The sequence below is a fragment of the Xiphophorus maculatus genome, chromosome 1, assembly GCF_002775205.1.
Source record: "Xiphophorus maculatus strain JP 163 A chromosome 1, X_maculatus-5.0-male, whole genome shotgun sequence".
NCBI lineage: Eukaryota > Metazoa > Chordata > Actinopteri > Cyprinodontiformes > Poeciliidae > Xiphophorus > Xiphophorus maculatus.
Genome location: NC_036443.1, coordinates 9035937 through 9052470, shown reverse-complemented (window position 1 = coordinate 9052470; position 16534 = coordinate 9035937). Strand labels below are relative to the sequence as shown.

The 16534-nt window shown below is 38.2% G+C and overlaps 1 protein-coding gene across 2 annotated transcripts; it reads right to left on the bottom strand.

The window, feature by feature from the left end:
* Positions 1-43: 43 nt before the first annotated feature.
* arih2 (ariadne RBR E3 ubiquitin protein ligase 2) lies at positions 44-16275 on the bottom strand. Of its 2 annotated transcripts, XM_005800131.3 has the most exons (15): positions 16131-16275; positions 12207-12730; positions 10092-10159; positions 9516-9588; positions 8495-8636; positions 6249-6370; positions 5014-5123; positions 4770-4887; positions 4553-4603; positions 4381-4402; positions 4115-4266; positions 3399-3542; positions 2787-2855; positions 2334-2459; positions 44-1430 (listed from the first exon to the last, which is right to left on the bottom strand). In XM_005800131.3, the coding sequence occupies exons 2-15, from the start codon at positions 12471-12473 to the stop codon at positions 1359-1361; spliced, it is 1536 nt and encodes a 511-aa protein (XP_005800188.1). In that variant the 5' UTR covers positions 12474-12730; positions 16131-16275; the 3' UTR covers positions 44-1358. The 2 variants fall into 2 exon arrangements, with proteins under 2 accessions (XP_005800188.1, XP_023186117.1); XM_023330349.1 differs by having other exon boundaries at positions 4115-4402.
* Between the last annotated feature and the right edge of the window lie 259 nt (positions 16276-16534).

Here is a 16534-nt window from a genome sequence, read left to right as displayed (position 1 = left end):
TTTTCTTCTTTTTTTTTTTTTTTACCCATTTCTTTTTTTAAATGATCTAACTATCAACAGCCATTTTTCAGAGGTGAGCAACATGAGCTGAAGGAAAACAAAAAAAACGGCAAAATAAAACGTTGGGATGACAAAGTAAGAAGAGAGAGCATGAGACGGAGCGGGCGGGGGGAGGAGGACAGGGGGAACAAATTAACAGCTACTGTTTCTTTAGTGGAGTGTTTGCACATGGGAGCGTTGGCGTGCGCGCGCCATCTGAATGTCGCCGGGAGGTGCTGTAGCGCTTGTGAATGACGAATGCGAATGAGATTACATTTAAATGTTGGACATTAAGGAAGGAGGTCAAATCTCGGTTTTACCTCGTGTGTTGCTGTCAGGTCATGGTGCAACACCTAATAAAGGTAAACATCGGTGGCAAAAACTCAAGGTAGCTGCCGTCTAAATCCCTACATTTTATTCAACTCTTTTGGACCTTAATATTACTACTTTTAAATTTGGTTTGAAGTTACGCATATTAAGTAGGGTGCTGAGAACAGTTTGTAAAGAAAAACAAAAAAAAAAGAAAGACAAAAGTAGGAAGCATCTTTCTTATACAACTTAGCAGTTGTACGAGTTGATGTAAACCAGGAAAATACATTTTTAGGAATTATTTTAATCATTTCCATGACTTATTTTGCAGCACATGAGACGATATCCATTCTTAAAATTTCCAAATCAAATTACTATCACAGGTGCAAGACTTAACAGGTGCCTGTATATCAGTCAGGTTTATATAAAAAAAACCCACAAAATACAGATCCACTGGTTGCACTGCTGCCTTAAAAAAAACAATACGATCATTCTGCCACCAATTCCTCCTCTACTCAATAGCCCAGGCTTCTACTTCAGTTGCTCTTCTCAAATGATAATCCCACCATAACAGGAAAAACTACTCAGGAAGATTCCTAATCTCCAGCAGGCAACATGTTGCTTGTAGTTGCTTATGTCAAAGCAATTTTACTCTGTTTTCAGACACGAAACCTTAAACAGTGACCCACGAGATCAGACCGGATGTGTTGAAACGAGTGTGACCACAACAGACGTTGTGTCAAATATATCTAAGGAGATGGGAATGAAATGAGAAGGAAGGGAGTGAAGCAAGTGTGACATTCTGTGACCCTGCTGCGTTATGGCGGTGAGAGGAGGGAAAGGCGGAGCGAAGGAAGCGAATGAGTCAGTGTGGGGAGGCAGAGTGAGGGAGGAAGGGAGGGAAAGTGTGACTGCAACAACGGCTGATCGGGGAAGGAAGCAAAGGTAGGAGGGCGAGGAACAAAGAAAAGGAGGGAGGACGCTGGTGCTCTGCAGTCGCGAATGGAGCTTCAGGTTTTATGGAAATCCTTCAGCAGCGTGCGTCGCCTCTGCTCAGCAATGTGCATCTGATTCTCCAGATCCTGAAAAAAAACCAAAAAAAAAACGTGCTGAGCAACACTGGCATACACTGTCCATTTGTATGCACGGTGTTTTGGTTTATAGCCCGAGCCGGGGGCTGGGTCAAAATTATTTGGAGAGTTTAATAAGTCTACTAAATATCCAGCAAAGAGAAGAACAAATGTAAACACACAATAAAAAGTTGTGTTAATCAACTTATCAGACACAACGTGTGTAGACTCAAACCAGATGGTAAGCGCTTATCCACAACTATGCTTGTGTCATCAGCATGCTATAACGACCAGTTTTCTGTAAATTTTTATGTATCCTTAACTTTTCACATTTTTACACGAGAACTACAAAAATGGTACATGGCCTGCATTTGTATGAAATGTCAGCTTTTTAGGTGTATTGTGAAAGAGAATATTTGGTCTTGCATATTTAGAGGCATCAGAGAGAAGGGGTCTGAACGTACGGGGTTCCTACAAAATTTCTTCCAACAAAACTCCATACAGACTCAAAGTTCTACATTTTTCTGATGGTTTCTTCCAACATTCTTTAAGTCTGAGTAGAAACCCTTAACGAAGTTGGGTTGTTTTATCTGCATGTTACATAAATCGCAACACAATGCTGGAACTGGATTCTGTGTCTACGTCCAAACAGGAAAAACAGTAGATTTTTCAATAAGAGTGGATTTATCAGTAACTCCAACGTTGGACAAACACTTCATCACCGACATGAGAAATCTAAGGTAGAAAATTCAACTGCTATTTCTTAGATAAGAAAATATGGCAGAAATATGGAAATTCAAATATTTCAATACTTTTTCAGATTAAGAAAGTTAGACCATGATAGGTGAAATCATAGATTTTATGAATGGAGGGGGGTTAAGATGCAACATAAACATAGATTTATAACATGCTCACCCCTCTGTCGCTGGCGCTGAGCTCCACCTCTCCTCCCACCACTCCTCTCTCGTAGCTGTCGGCCCGCTCCACCTTCCATGACAGGTTTTCTATCTCTGCTTCCAGCTGCGCCTGCTGGTATTCAAACTGCAGAGGAAAGAAACAGATCTCCGCTTCAAAGGAGGGCTCCATTTCTAACCGATACAAAGTTCACGTAAGATAAGATTGAGCCAAAATGGTAACAAAGTTGAATCGCAGCTGATATAAAGTAAAGTAAAAAGGAAAATACATTTTTTTTTAATCATTTCTAGATCTTCATTTGTTCTGTACAAATTCCCATTTTGACTTCATCAACAACACGATGGAATCTGGCATGTTTTTGTGCACGTAAAGGTCAGCTCACATAATTTAAAAACCAAAACATTTGAACAATGAAAACCTGTAAAATTGACTGTGTAGAAGTTTGTTTCTCACCAGTTTTTTGCGCGGCCCAGACTCCATGTAATAGGCGTAAGGGTAGGTGTACTGCAGCGTGTAGCGACACTGGAAACAAAGGAAAACTCATCCTAGTCATTTCAACAAAAGCTAAAAATGAGCCAATACAGTTAAATTTACTGACATAAGCTTTGATAGTGCATATGCTTTGTTCTAAATAAAGTCTCCAGTAGGAATAGAATAACAAATGAAGGAACAAAGTGTAGCAACCTGAAGAACATTCTCTTCTCTGCTGATTGTTATGTTCATATACAGAACAGCAGAATAAAACAACTGAGTTTAATTCAAATAAAGGTGTCAGTTGTTTAACACATTTATGTTTGAAATAAATGCTTAATAAATGCTAGACGAAGGAAGGAAAAAAGAAAAGCAGGGAAGAAAAGGACATAAAGCAAAAAGAAAGAAATAATGAAGAGGAGGAAAGGGGAGAAAACAAATACAAATATTTTTTCACACCTTATTTTCATTTATCCATACTTATCCAGGCATGGAAAACACTAAAATTAAATTCCAGACTAAAAGTCTTTGTAGCAACCTTGTATACTTGCAGTTTATCCAACCATCCAATCAGATAATTTGTTTCATCCATACCTTAGCCAGTAGCTTTGCAGCATTATGCAGGTACTGCCAGTCGATCCAAGTTCCCAGATTGTTCATTACTCTCTCCTGGATTTTCTCCTGGATCCTCTGGTATGTCTGAGCCTCTAACTGCAGGGACTTATTGTGGTTCTCCCACTTGTTACACGAAAAACAGCCAACATAAATAAACGGGAATATAAAACAAGGCATCTCTCACTTATGAAATATATCTGTAGTTAAGGTTAAAAAAACTAAACAGTAGATCAGGCCCTCGAAGCTTTTCCAGCGTACATTTCCTTCCACCTTATTTTATTGAGGAGAATTGTCTTTTAGAGTCAAAAAGTGACTATAAAAAGCTAAAATTGCTCCAGGACTGTAAGTTGCTGAAGCATCTCAGGCTTTGGAGAGGCAGAACCAGAACTGGGTATGAACAAAGCAGCATCAGCAAAATGTAAAGTTAAAGATGATTCTGTCTAATCTGGATACTCCTGAATCCAATAAGGCTGCACCATTTTCTGAAACTCTCTAAAATCTTTTATTCGTCTCCATACAAATGACAAAATGAATAAACCTATTTGAGGAGCTAAATTAAAAAAAAAAAATCTAAATTATACATTTAAAAAATGTAGAAAGATTTAAATCTAGAATTCTTTTAAGCCCCTGTATTTAGCTGAGATGGATCATCCAGAGCAATAAAAGATCAAATAGAAAAAAGAAAAGCATCTTACCCTCTCAAAATAGAAGAGGTATTTCTTGAGTGCCTCCCTGGCCTGAGCTTGCTGGCTCTGGTTGACTATATCAGGGTTTTCTTTGTATCGGCTGCACTCGTAGTATTCACTGCCATGAGTCTTCCAGTCCCCAAGACACATCCAGCAGAAATCTTTTAGCAGAAAAATAACCCTTAACGGACTCCAAATGCATCCAAAATGATTCGGAGTATGAGTTATGGATAATAGCTTCTTAATAATGAGAAAGTCTGAGAAGCAAAACTTACCATGTTTGCACTTGGAGCATTGCTAAAGGACATCAAGAAAAGGAAGAAATTAACCAAAAAGCAGCTACTTCTATTAGTCAGACTCAACAGAGGTAACAGCAACTATATGCTGATAAAGTGTTTAGCTGGAGTCAGAAGTATTTTCTGTACTCTGACAAAGTGGGATTCTCACCATGTGATTGCACCCTCCGTTCTTTTCGATGCAGATATTGCACTTCGGACACTGGAAGACAAAAAAAAAAAAAGGCTCTTTATCGCAAATCTGATCCGAAGATCACAGAGAAACACCTAAGTCCTCTGTTATTATTCTAAACTCCGAGCGCACAGTAAGTATCTGCTGCATGTCAAAGTAAACAGCGGTCACAAAGCTTTGTGTGTGGCGACCGTACATCTTTAGTATGTGCGCTGATGTAGTTTGCCGTCTCTGAGTCATCTGCGCATTTAGTCAGCCATTTCCGAATTGTTGCGCAGTCTGTCGGCGCGTGGTACATCTGGCGGCATTTGAAACTGGAAGAAAGTTGCATGAAATGTGTCAAAAAGCAACTTGGATTCCAGGATTTTCAACATTTTTTATTTTTTTTAAATAAAAGAGTCACAAATTTCAATCAACATATTGCATTCTCCGCGTCATACCAGAAGACTTCACTGCAGCGGCTGCACTGCACTCTGCGCGGCCTGGGCTCCTGCACCTTGATGACGATGGGACAGTCTGCACCTGGACACAACTGCAACTGGAAGTGACTCTGAAAAAAATAAAACACAAACAATGTATGCAAGTCAAGAGAAACCCTTTAAAATGTTTTAATAAAACTGATTTCAGTTTATCCAGGTCTAAGAAGGGAACATTTTTAGCAGGATGTTTTTAATATTTAGGCTACCTTTACACATCAGGTCTTAATGTTTAATTATGATTTTTTTCTTCTTTTTTGCCAAAACTCTTGATTTTTTTTATTGATTTTTTTTGCTTGGTCGTTCTTACTACTAATTAAACCGCAGAGAGGCTTCTGTGTGAACGGTTTATGACCCCGAAGTGCCTCGCATGCACAGAAGAACATTGATGTCACAGCAACACTTCTTTTTTTACGGAATTAATAGTGTATGGAGATATTTATGGATGGAGGTTAAAGTTTTTTTAGAATTGGGAAAAGACAGTATCATCAAAATCATAAGAAGGAAGATGATAAAAAAAAATCTGGACTAATAATGGCCTTTTGTAGAGCATTGACTGCAGCTTCTGTAAAGAAGTCTGTCTGGATGTGTAGGCAGAGGGAAGAGTGGTGGGATTGTGATCTTTCGCTTCAGTGGAACAAACTCCTTTCATAAGTTCATAATTATAATTTTCAGCCAGTGTTTACGTCTGGCTTTACCACGTCTGGCTTTTTCTGGAGCAGAATTTTGCCGCATGTCTCACATGAATGACATAGAAGGAGGATAAAATGTGACATGACCGTTCAGATTGCAGACACGTTAAAAACAAATAGAGGGTTTCTGAATTAGTACCACATATGGGAGTGGCACAGATCGCATTTCTTTCATTTTTTTTATTTTTTATGAAAAGGTTGGAATTGGCCCATTCAGGCTGCGGTAAAAAAAGCCAAATATGGGTCACATTTGCCTGCTACGTGAACATAGCCTTAGATGTTTATCTGATTGTTTGATGCAATGAAATCAATAATTGTTGTTGGCATTAAACAAAAAGTGATTTCGGCGTGAGTGAACATTTTATTCTACTCAATTCAACATAAACTTCTCTCGTGAGATGCCATCATTTGTGTGAATGTTGAAGATCGCTGAATTTCGACATTCGCACAAATGTTGCTAAACTGATGTGTTTGGTTGCTGCTTCGTCAGACGGTGGACGAACACACCTCAACATAGTCTCTGAAGAGGTAGCGTTTGTATTTGTCCTTTAGCTCCTCTCCTGGCAGCAACGGGAGGACAAAGTCTTCTGGCATCCGCAGGGAACAGTCCTGAGCCATACATGAGATTCCTGAAAGCACAAACGTTGTTTGATGAAATGTCGAGGCTCTCGGTGACAAAACATGGAGCAGCACTTTCCACAGACCCTCAATCTTTTTGAAGCTTTTAGGGAAAGAATAAAAAACAGGTCAGGCAATTTTTTTCCGGTTAATAACAGGAAAACTGAAGGTCAAACAATAGCATATTGATACCGGCAGTCCGGCTGTTTATTCCTCAGGTAACTCAGATACTCATCATGTCAGAATAAGCATACGTGGCTAAACTAGCATTCACAAGGGACAACCTTCACAAGTCCTCTGCTACAGAAAAAGTCAGGGTATTTTTAATTAAAAATAAACAGGCAATGAAGAAAGAACCAATGCAGTGTATTTTATTAGGATTTTTAAATGACTGGCCAACACAAAGTGATTTATAATTATGAAGTAGTAGAGAAATCCAAACCGAGCTAAATAGCATTATGTGATATGCATTTCTAATCAGCTCATTTTACTCCATTACTCTTGGTAAAATAGAGTGTCAGTTGTCTTCAGAAAAAAAAAACAATGTAAGCTTTTCTATTGCTATAAATACAGATTTACAAAAATCACTTAGTGTTTCACATCACCCTTAAAAGGTTGAGACTGGGAGCTGAGGTTCACCTTCAAACCGAGGAGCAACCCCAAACCTGCAGCCTGAGCTACAATGGAATGATGCAGATCAAAGCATATCATGAGTTAGAATGGCCCAGTCAAAGTACAGATCAAATTCAATTCCAATTCAAAAATACTGTATTGTGGGGCACGCCGTGATGGCGTAAGGGATAGCGCGACCCATGTTTGGAGGCCTTGAGTCCTCGACGCGGCCGTCACAGGTTCGACTCCCGGACCCAACAATATTTGCCGCATGTTTTCCCCCTTCTCCTTCCCCCTTCCTGTCAGCCTACTTTTGTATAAAGGACACTACAGCCCACAAAAAGACCCCCTTGAAGGGGTAAAAAAAAAAAATAAATACTGTATTGTTCCCAAAGGGAAATAAAATGTTGTAACTCATTAATTCAAATTTTTCAAAGAGTTATTGTAGAAAGTGATGGCTGTTAGCAAGAAAGATCTCTTGTAGCAGTCTGTTTTACAGCGAATCTGAATAGGCCTCTGACTGAAGGCACTCTGTTTTCCCAAGACAGTCTCATGAAGGGATGGTGAATTGAGAGGTGTTACAAAATGTGAAAATGGATGCTCACAAATGGTCTCAATCCAACCAGACTGAGTATGAGAGTTTGCAGTTACAATGTCATAAAATATGAAAAGGTTGCAAGGCGCTTACTGTATATGTAAAACAGACCGAGTCAGCTCCAAGATAAAAACAATAGACCAGCAAAGTGAATTGCTACTGTAGAGAGCACTGATTGGACACAATGCTGTGTAAAAGCAACACCAAATAGAACTGATTAATAACTTGGAAAATCCCTGCTGTTGTGTTTGGTTTGAAAACAAACTGGTTTCTACTGTTACACTGGACTGGGGTTGGAGGTCATTTTAAATCTGTCCTTGTTGCAGCCAGCACAGAGTCATCTGACCTTTACAGGCTGAATTTATCACAGAGGTCATTAAAAAGAAGCACAGGAACATTTTTCATACAAACAGGATCATAAACAGAACTAGTGGAGTCACAACTTCAGGAAAGTGACTCTAATAAACTAGGCTTTTTTTCCATTACACACACAAACACAGAGCAACTTTAAACCAATCCATATACACGCCTACACACTAATTTGTTTTGTTGCTGACACAAGCACACTTTCACACACTTGCTGATTTTCATGAGCCTGCTGCAACCGCATGCTTTATTTGTAAACTGCAATCCAGATGGGCCTCATCAAATCTCCTCTAAAAGCTTAAAATCTTTAAGACATTTTGACTCCATATTTATGAAGAAACCTGTAGAGACACATCTAGGACCTGCAAAGCCTTCAGCCAGTAAACCCCCCCCCCCCAAAAAAAAACAAACTGCTACTGGATAGATATTAAAACTAAAACTGTGTGTGCTCTGAATAACCCAACCTCTGACCAAGAACACAACCAGAATGACTCGGCCACTGTAACACCAGATGGGATGATCGCAGAGACACACGCACACATGCTCAGAGCTCAGCACTCACCCACTCCCATGCCGTCTTTGACTAGCACGGTGCAGTGCTGCTCCCAGCATGCTTTGCAGAAGGAGTGCTGACAGGGCAGAGCCAGCAGGGAGTCTCTCCGTACAACCTGTAGACACACACCGCACTGGAGGGACTGGGCGGCCTGAAACACACACGGGAAGATAAGTAAGCACAGTAGTCGCAGTACCGCTCGTCTAATATATTTAATTTTTTTAGTAATTATTTCATGAATGGCAAATTAATCCGCTCCATTAAGCCTGCCTGTTGAAAGTAGTGCTCTCGCTCGTCCTCTCACAGCCACAATGGACCTCTGACATTTATGGATATATCAATGAAAATAGATGCTCCTTTTATATCAATTATTGGATCATTAGACACCTAGAGATTCTGAAAACCTCTAATCTAGAGTCTTCTTCTTGTCGTTACAGCTTTATAACCTGGTAGCTCTGAGCTACTTTACTACTACTATTATTTCTACAACCAAGTCAGGGTCAATCTAGCTGAAGTTTACAAATATGAGTAAGAACCAATTTTTCAGCTGTTAGAATATATTGTAAATTTGATGATACAAGAAAGGGAGTGTAATGATGACCCAAAAATAGGCATTTATTGCATTATTTATTGAGAATAACTTAAGAATTTTGATTCATTTTTGTCTTGATAAATTTCAATGAATGACAACTTTAAAAAAAAAAAACTTATTGTATTATTGGAAATATCATTTTTACCATTTTCTCCACTGTTTGCTTCATGACAGCATCAATAAATACCAGTACATTTGAAAACATGATTGAATGAAGATACTTTGTGTGACATAACACTTCTTAGTAAGTGGCATCCTAAACAGACCCATTTTAAATGGGAATTCTTTTCAATAGTATTTGTGTTTGTGGCATTATAAATGCTGTGCCATGTAATCACAGCCATACAGTTAACCTAATTTTTATCGTTATCACAATAGCACCAAAAATATTGCAACCCTACAGTCAATCACTGGCCAAGAGAAAGAAGTTGTACTCACAGTGGCTAATCTGCATGCGCTGCTGGACTGGACCAGAGCATCTGACAAAAGCTGAGAAGAGCTGGACTTACATCTGTCAGAAAGATGGGCAGAAAAAAAAAGGTTGAAAGGGAAAGAGGAAAAAACATTAAAAAAAAAATCACAGATTAGTTCATGTAACAGCTCAATATTAAAAAACAAATGCTTGAAAAGCAGCGTCACCACTATAAAGTCGATCTCTCAGTGTAGAGCTGGGATTGGGAAATATCATTTTTGTGATAGCTTTAAATGTCAAAAGTATTGTGAAGGAGTTTATCAGCATTATATATTAATATAGATATCATCTTAGAAAGTCCTTAAGAGCTGGACTTTGGCACTAACTGCAGTAAAACCAATAAAATCAACGTAACAGAGTCATAAGAGACATTATGTAAATCAAAATGATATTCTAGAGAAATCAGAGGGATCTAAGATAAAAAAAAAACTAACAAAAAGGTTTGAGAGAACCTTGTGACTGAGGAAGATGAGCCAGTTAACAACCAGTTATAAAAAAAAGCAAAAAAATCTATGAATTGTGACACATAAGAAGAGACATACCTGTCCAGTATTTGTGAAACCTGCCAGTGAAAATGCACCAGGATCAGTTTTGCTACCGACGGTGAAACCTGCAAGGAAAAAAAACAAGACATGGTTTAAAGTTATTTTTAATTTAAAGTCACATGATTTTGATTAAGAAAAATGGATTCTGAGGATTTTCTTGCAAAAGTAGTCTGTGTAAAATGACAAAAATAAAAGCTAGATATATTGGATTAGAAAACATATTCTACAACCTCCTTGATAAGAGCAGAAGTTTAAAATAAAAGAACTTGCCTTTCACTGCAATAAAGGATCAGTCCTAACCTTTATGTGACTTCTACTAAACTCGAAACAAAATGCATCACTAAATATGCCGTTTGCTGATGTTTTTATGAACAGAGTAAAGTGTTCTGTGTTAATGCATGTAATGTTCCAACGCATAATGAAAACAAAACATTATTTTCATTTTCTAGTCTGCCGATCAGTGATTTGAGTCAAACAACAGTCAAAAGAACTGTCTGATTTTGATCAATGCTGATTAGTGATGCTAAACTACATAGAGCTGCACAATTTACAGAATTGCAAAGGTCACTGCAATACCAGTGTGTGCAACTCTGCGATCACAGAAGACTGCTTGCATGCAACATTTAGAGGGCAACTATATATCAAGAGGCCATGCAGTCACATACTGCATTGCCACAATTAAATTTGAACCCACTGGAAGGAATTTAACTCTCTTCAATGTGTACAGTTCGATTTAGTGACTGAGATGCTAACGCTAAAGGAGAGAAGCTGGAACATTATGAGAACAAAAGAGAAAGAAGAGTGAGAAAAGCAGGGGTTTAATCTCTGTAGGTCTCATTACTGCAGTGTAAAACAATAATATTAGTCGTATGTCCAAGTAAACTATTTATTCTAAATAATATAAAACAATAGAAATCAAAACACACTTTGCTTAATTATGTTTTATATACACCATGTATGTAAAACATATTCTATCACTGCTCCAGAAACAAACTAAACACACCCCAGAGAGACAAACTCCATCATCAAACCTAAACATGCGGCCGTTACTCTGTAACTGAGTGAAGATTCAGTTAGTTTGATTTTAGAATCAGCAATGCGCCATAAAATGAATTCAAAGAAAGAGCAGAGATTAAACTATTTTCAAGGACATTGTTGCAAGAGAGCAACACTTTAAATAGTAAACAGGAAGGCTGAGTGGACTGGAGTACAGCAAGGTTGATGTTTTGTCCTTTTGAGACTTCAACCGTGCTCTGACATGGAACAATCTGGATTTGGAATCGTCGGCAGCCTTTAGGAAGTTTCTGATTTAAGATCTACAGGTGTTTGATAGGTTTATTTGTCATAACCTGCAAAGAATCAGCCAGAGACAGAGACTAGGTTTCTTTTAATTTCTTTTCTGCAGAATAGGAGAATTGAGAACAGACACGACGAATCGTTGTCAAACACTGTCTGGACTCAATTCTGCCAGTTCTTTCTTTGCATTTCTCTTTATTGTATAGAAAAAGGAGGTTGGGCTTCTTCACACAGTCACACAGAGAATTGACCAACCGTCTTTACATTCTGGAACCTCCTATGGACATGCCCTTACAAGGGCATGTGACTGACCACAACTAATCAGTTACATATGGAACTAATAACACATGAATGTTTAACGTTTTTAGCTTCCAAACAAACATCCTAAACAAAGTTAATAATATACTACACTACAAAAGAAAGAGAAGTTAAGTAAATATAAAAAGAAGAATAATATGAGAGTAATAATATAAAAAGAATAATATGAAAGAATAATATGAAAACATAACTTGTAAAATAAACTCATGAGTAAATGAACAGGAGGATAATTTTTCTAACAGTGTTTTTGTTTTTTTTAAAGAAGTAGATAGAAAACTTGTTGTTTTAGAAACCTAGCAACCCACTAACAAAAGTGTTTCAAATGTCAATTTAAAATGTCTGCTCTCTGACACTGTCACCTCAACTACAACAATCAATAACTGCTCTCAGAGGAAATGCTGGAAAACATTTTATGTTGTAGAAGTACTTTATGTTCTCGCTCTGGTGCAGAAAGTGAGATTTTCCCAACGATTTAGTCCAGGTATGGGATAAACGTACCTTCAGAGCAGCAGCCACGGTGTTCACTTCCTCCGTCAACACTCGCTGGCTCTCTTTGTAGGTCAGACAGGTAAACTGGTACTCCTCTGGGTCGGAGGAATCCGCCCCCTGCTGCTCAACGTCACTGGCCACCCCATCGTAATAGTCTGCGATATCGCCCGGATCCTCTTCCTCTCCTCCATCGTCTTCCTCCTGCTCTTCCTCAGAGTTCACCCCAAAGTCTTCCTCATTGCTGTCCGATGCCTGGCTGTTCATGTCCACAGACATTCAGTCGATTGTGCCAATCACCCGGACAGGTAGACGAGCCGCCTACCTGTCGGATTTCAGAGGTCCAGCCCTAGCTGAAATGGTTTGACTGAAGCTCCGCTCCCTCCTCTTTTCCACTTCGAGTCAGTGTGTAGAGAGAGAGAAACCCTCCCCTCCTTTCTGACTGAGGCGCAACAGAGCGCACTCAGCAGCAGCGGAAAAAGCAGAAGAAGTCGCACTCCCCGTCACTCATTTGGAAAACGGGTTCCAGGCGCAATCTGGAGGAAGAGGAAAAAACAGACAAAGGAAGAGTAAAAACAGTAACAAAAATAATGGAAAAGTGACCTGTCAATGAGTTCCATGAAGTTTAATTCCATATTCAAACATCCTGTTACTAGTTTGGAGGTTATATAAGACACAGATGGTGTACAAACACATTTCAGGAGTCCTGTGATATTTCTTTCAAGTTAAAAATGGCTGTAAACTGATGTCATAGAGTTTCTGTACTGCCAAAAATGCAACATTTTTATAAAAATGTTGTGATTTTTTTTTTTAATGGCAAACTGATTACATGAAAAAAAAGTACATTTGTGAAAATATAGTTTAAACAATACTCCATGTGGTTGGACAGTGCTTTCGGTCATACTCCGATGTTTTAGATGAAACTAATTGTTATACAAGTCTTTGACAAGGACACTCCAAATCCTTCAGTTGTTTTTGAGCTGTTCGCAAATGGATTTGCTGCTGGTGTCCTTCAGATCATTTTAATGCAGACACTTCGTTTCAGGAGTTTTTTGGTAGAAAGCTGAATTTATGGATCCATCAATTATAGCAAGTTATTGTGGTCCCAAAGCTTCAAATCAGCCCCAGAAGGTAACATTACAATCACATTAAACCCTAACCTCTTCTTTTCAGAAATGCCAACAGTGGTGACACAAGTGATTGGCTTTAGAAGTTACTCGTTTACACGGGATTGAGTTTCATATTGCTTTTTCCACTGATAAATTGAATTGAATTTCATATTTACTCAGGTACATCCGGAGTAAATTTCCATTACTGAAATTTAATTTAGATCTGAAATATTTAACTATGACAAAAACACAGAAACAGATAAGGCAGCAAATACTTTTTCACAGCAATGCACAGGATATAAGAGGGCAAAATTTATTATCGGTTTCCTTAACTAGCCAGAAATATGACCACATGATTTAAAGTCAAAGCCATTGAGGAAAAAAAAATGGCACCAAACAACAAGTGACTAAAGTATTTAAAAAACTAAGCAAAACTTGTGAGTGTTAGACACAGTCCATAATTGTTTTGGCTATTTCACAAATATGAACACTATCCTCTGTAGACTAAAGACATGCTGCGGTGGATAAAATAAGTTAAAAAAAAAATCGCAGAGAAAATACTTTTGCTATGCATGACAACTGATCCCCCTAAGCTAGTCATAGAAGACGAGGTTAGACCTGAACTGCATAGAATCAAACAAGTCAAACCAGATTGTGCTAAAATCCAAAGTGTCCTTAAATCAACCATTTCTCCTCTAAACAGTTGATCTTTCAGTTATTATATCCATAAAACAATCTAGAATAGGTCTCAATTACAACTACCGCTTTGTAAATTTGATTTATTAGTTTTTATGGATTCCAGATGACTAGATGGTCTTAATTCAAAGAGAAGTTTGACCCTGTTGATGCACTCTAACTAGGCTTTAAACAGCCTGGATTAGATCATACTAAACTAAAAAGAGATCCTTAAAGAGTCTACTCAGTAGTATATTTTTACAGTACAAACTTTACACCAACAACAACTGGCAGCGGAATAATAAAAGATTGATTTTCACTGCAGGATTTCACAAAAAAGTATTCTTTTTAAAGCACACAAAAGTTGAAAACTGAACATTTTGCTCGATGTGTATTTTGGTTGGTGACATCACAAAAGGGACAAGAAATAATGATCTGGAAAACGACAAACGCTAAGCAATTTTTTTTTTCTTTTGACACGAATCGTCTGACTCTCTTCAAGAAAAGCCTCATGCGTTTTGTTATCACATTTTCCATCTCAAGTACGGTAAATTTGTTACAGAAATACAAGTAATGCCCCTTAAAGAAGATTTTTACTAAGCAAAACAGAAAAAACAAGAAATACAAATGGACATACTTAAAAATGAGCAGTTGTTTTGTAACATCACTAGAGGCATGTGGGCTAGCTGCTTGTTTTGATAAGGTTATATATATATATATATATATATATATATATATATATATATATATATACATATATATATACATATATATATATATATACATACAGTACAGACCAAATGTTTGGACACACCTTTTAATTCAATGAGTTTCCTTTATTTTCATGACTATTGACATTGTAGATTCACACTGAAGGCATCAAAACTATGAATAACACAAGTGGAAATATGCACTAAACAAAAAAGTGTAAAACAACTGAAAATACCCCTTATATTCTAGTTTCTTCAAAGTAGCAACCTTTTGCTGTGATTACTGCTTTGCACACACTCTGCATTTTCTTGATGAGCTTCAAGAGGTCGTCACCTGAAATGGTTTTCACTTCATAGGTGAGCCCTGTCAGGTTAATAAGTGGGATTTCTTGCCTTATAAATAGTCATGAAAATAAAGAAAACCCATTGAATTAGAAAGGTGTGTAAAAAACATTTGGTCTGTACTGTATATATATGCACACAATATACGTTGTATAATTATTGTTTTACACAAGAAATATCGAACTAAATAGAAAACTTGACCAATTGATTTTTTTAAATCTAAGATAAAGTATCTTATATGAGTTTAGAGAAAAGTACGACTACCATCTTTAATACTGAATTCTTTATAAGCATACCCAATAAAAACTATGGGAATTATAAGGGACAACAAGGCCAGGGTGGCCTAGTTAAATTCGACACATGATTATTTATTACAGTTTAAAAAATATATTAAAGAGGTCAACTGGTAACGGACTTCAGATGTGACTTTGAAAATGTTAATCTGGAAAGAAAACACGGGGGGAGCCAGCCAGCGGGTCCCGGTGCCAGCCTAGCTTTGGACCAGCGTTCACATTCCGTCCGATCCAAGTTAAAAATAGTCAGCAAAGTGGGTGACACACATCCCGCTAGGCTAATGCAACACAGCGACCGTACAGGTTAGATAACAGGTTTAACCGAACTCTGCTGGCGTGTTCGGAAGGGGAACTGAAAGTGGGAAAACTGGTTAATAAAGTGTGGGCACTGGCATTTTAGTCCGACCAGAGCCAGAAGAACGGCTGAAGTTAAATCCCCAGAGTGGCTGCCTCTGTCGTTAGCAGGGTTAGCTTCCAGGCTAGCGTGCTGTAGTTGTTGTGTTCAGCAGTTAAAGTAGCGATATGCGTAAACCCCCCAAAATACGACGAGTTACACCAATGAGCGCAACTAGAGGGAGCTTGCAAAAGTGTTATACGACACGTTATATTTACTCAGTTAAGAATAAAAAAAAAAAAGCACACCAAGAAGTAGCCACCCTTCCTTATCACTCCCCTCAGCCTCCGCCTCTCACCTACTCTACTCCGGGGACTGAGATGTAAACAAGGCCCGGTGCAGCTCCGGAGTAAACACGTCCATTTAAACAACTGCTGCGTTCATTTCCAGAGCAAAAACCAGGCGACAGTTACCTGTCAGAGTAGAGCTGGCTGGACCTGCTGTAACAGCGGACAACGGCCTCTGTGTGGGGAAAACCTAAAGAGCGATTTCCACTCTTTTGCTTGGCGGAAGGTGGCGAGGCGCTTATCGGCGACGTAACGTCCGCTTCTCTCTGCGCTGCAGGACGGATCTCTGTGGTCGCATTAAAGCGCCTTATCAGCACTAAAATGCTCTTTAGAACCGAGTTTTTTTTTTAAAATTATTATTCATAATTTCATCCCAAAATAACCCAATAATAAATTCCAGCCAAAACATTAATTCCTCAATGTTTTGAGAAATTAAAACATACTGATTTTACTTTTTTTTTTAAATCAGTAGTTTTTAGTAAAGTAACTATCTGAATTGTAATAGAAGCGACATAACATTATCAACATAC

Coding starts and splice junctions, on each gene's coding strand:
- arih2 (XM_023330349.1), bottom strand. CDS start 12,473: ATGTCTGTGGACATGAACAGCCAGGCATCGGACAGCAATGAGGAAGAC. Junction 10,160..12,206: donor CCGTGGCTGCTGCTCTGAAG/GTACGTTTATCC, acceptor TTTTCCTTGCAG/GTTTCACCGTCGGTAGCAAA. Junction 4,888..5,013: donor CGCTGCAGTGAAGTCTTCTG/GTATGACGCGGA, acceptor ACTTTCTTCCAG/TTTCAAATGCCGCCAGATGT.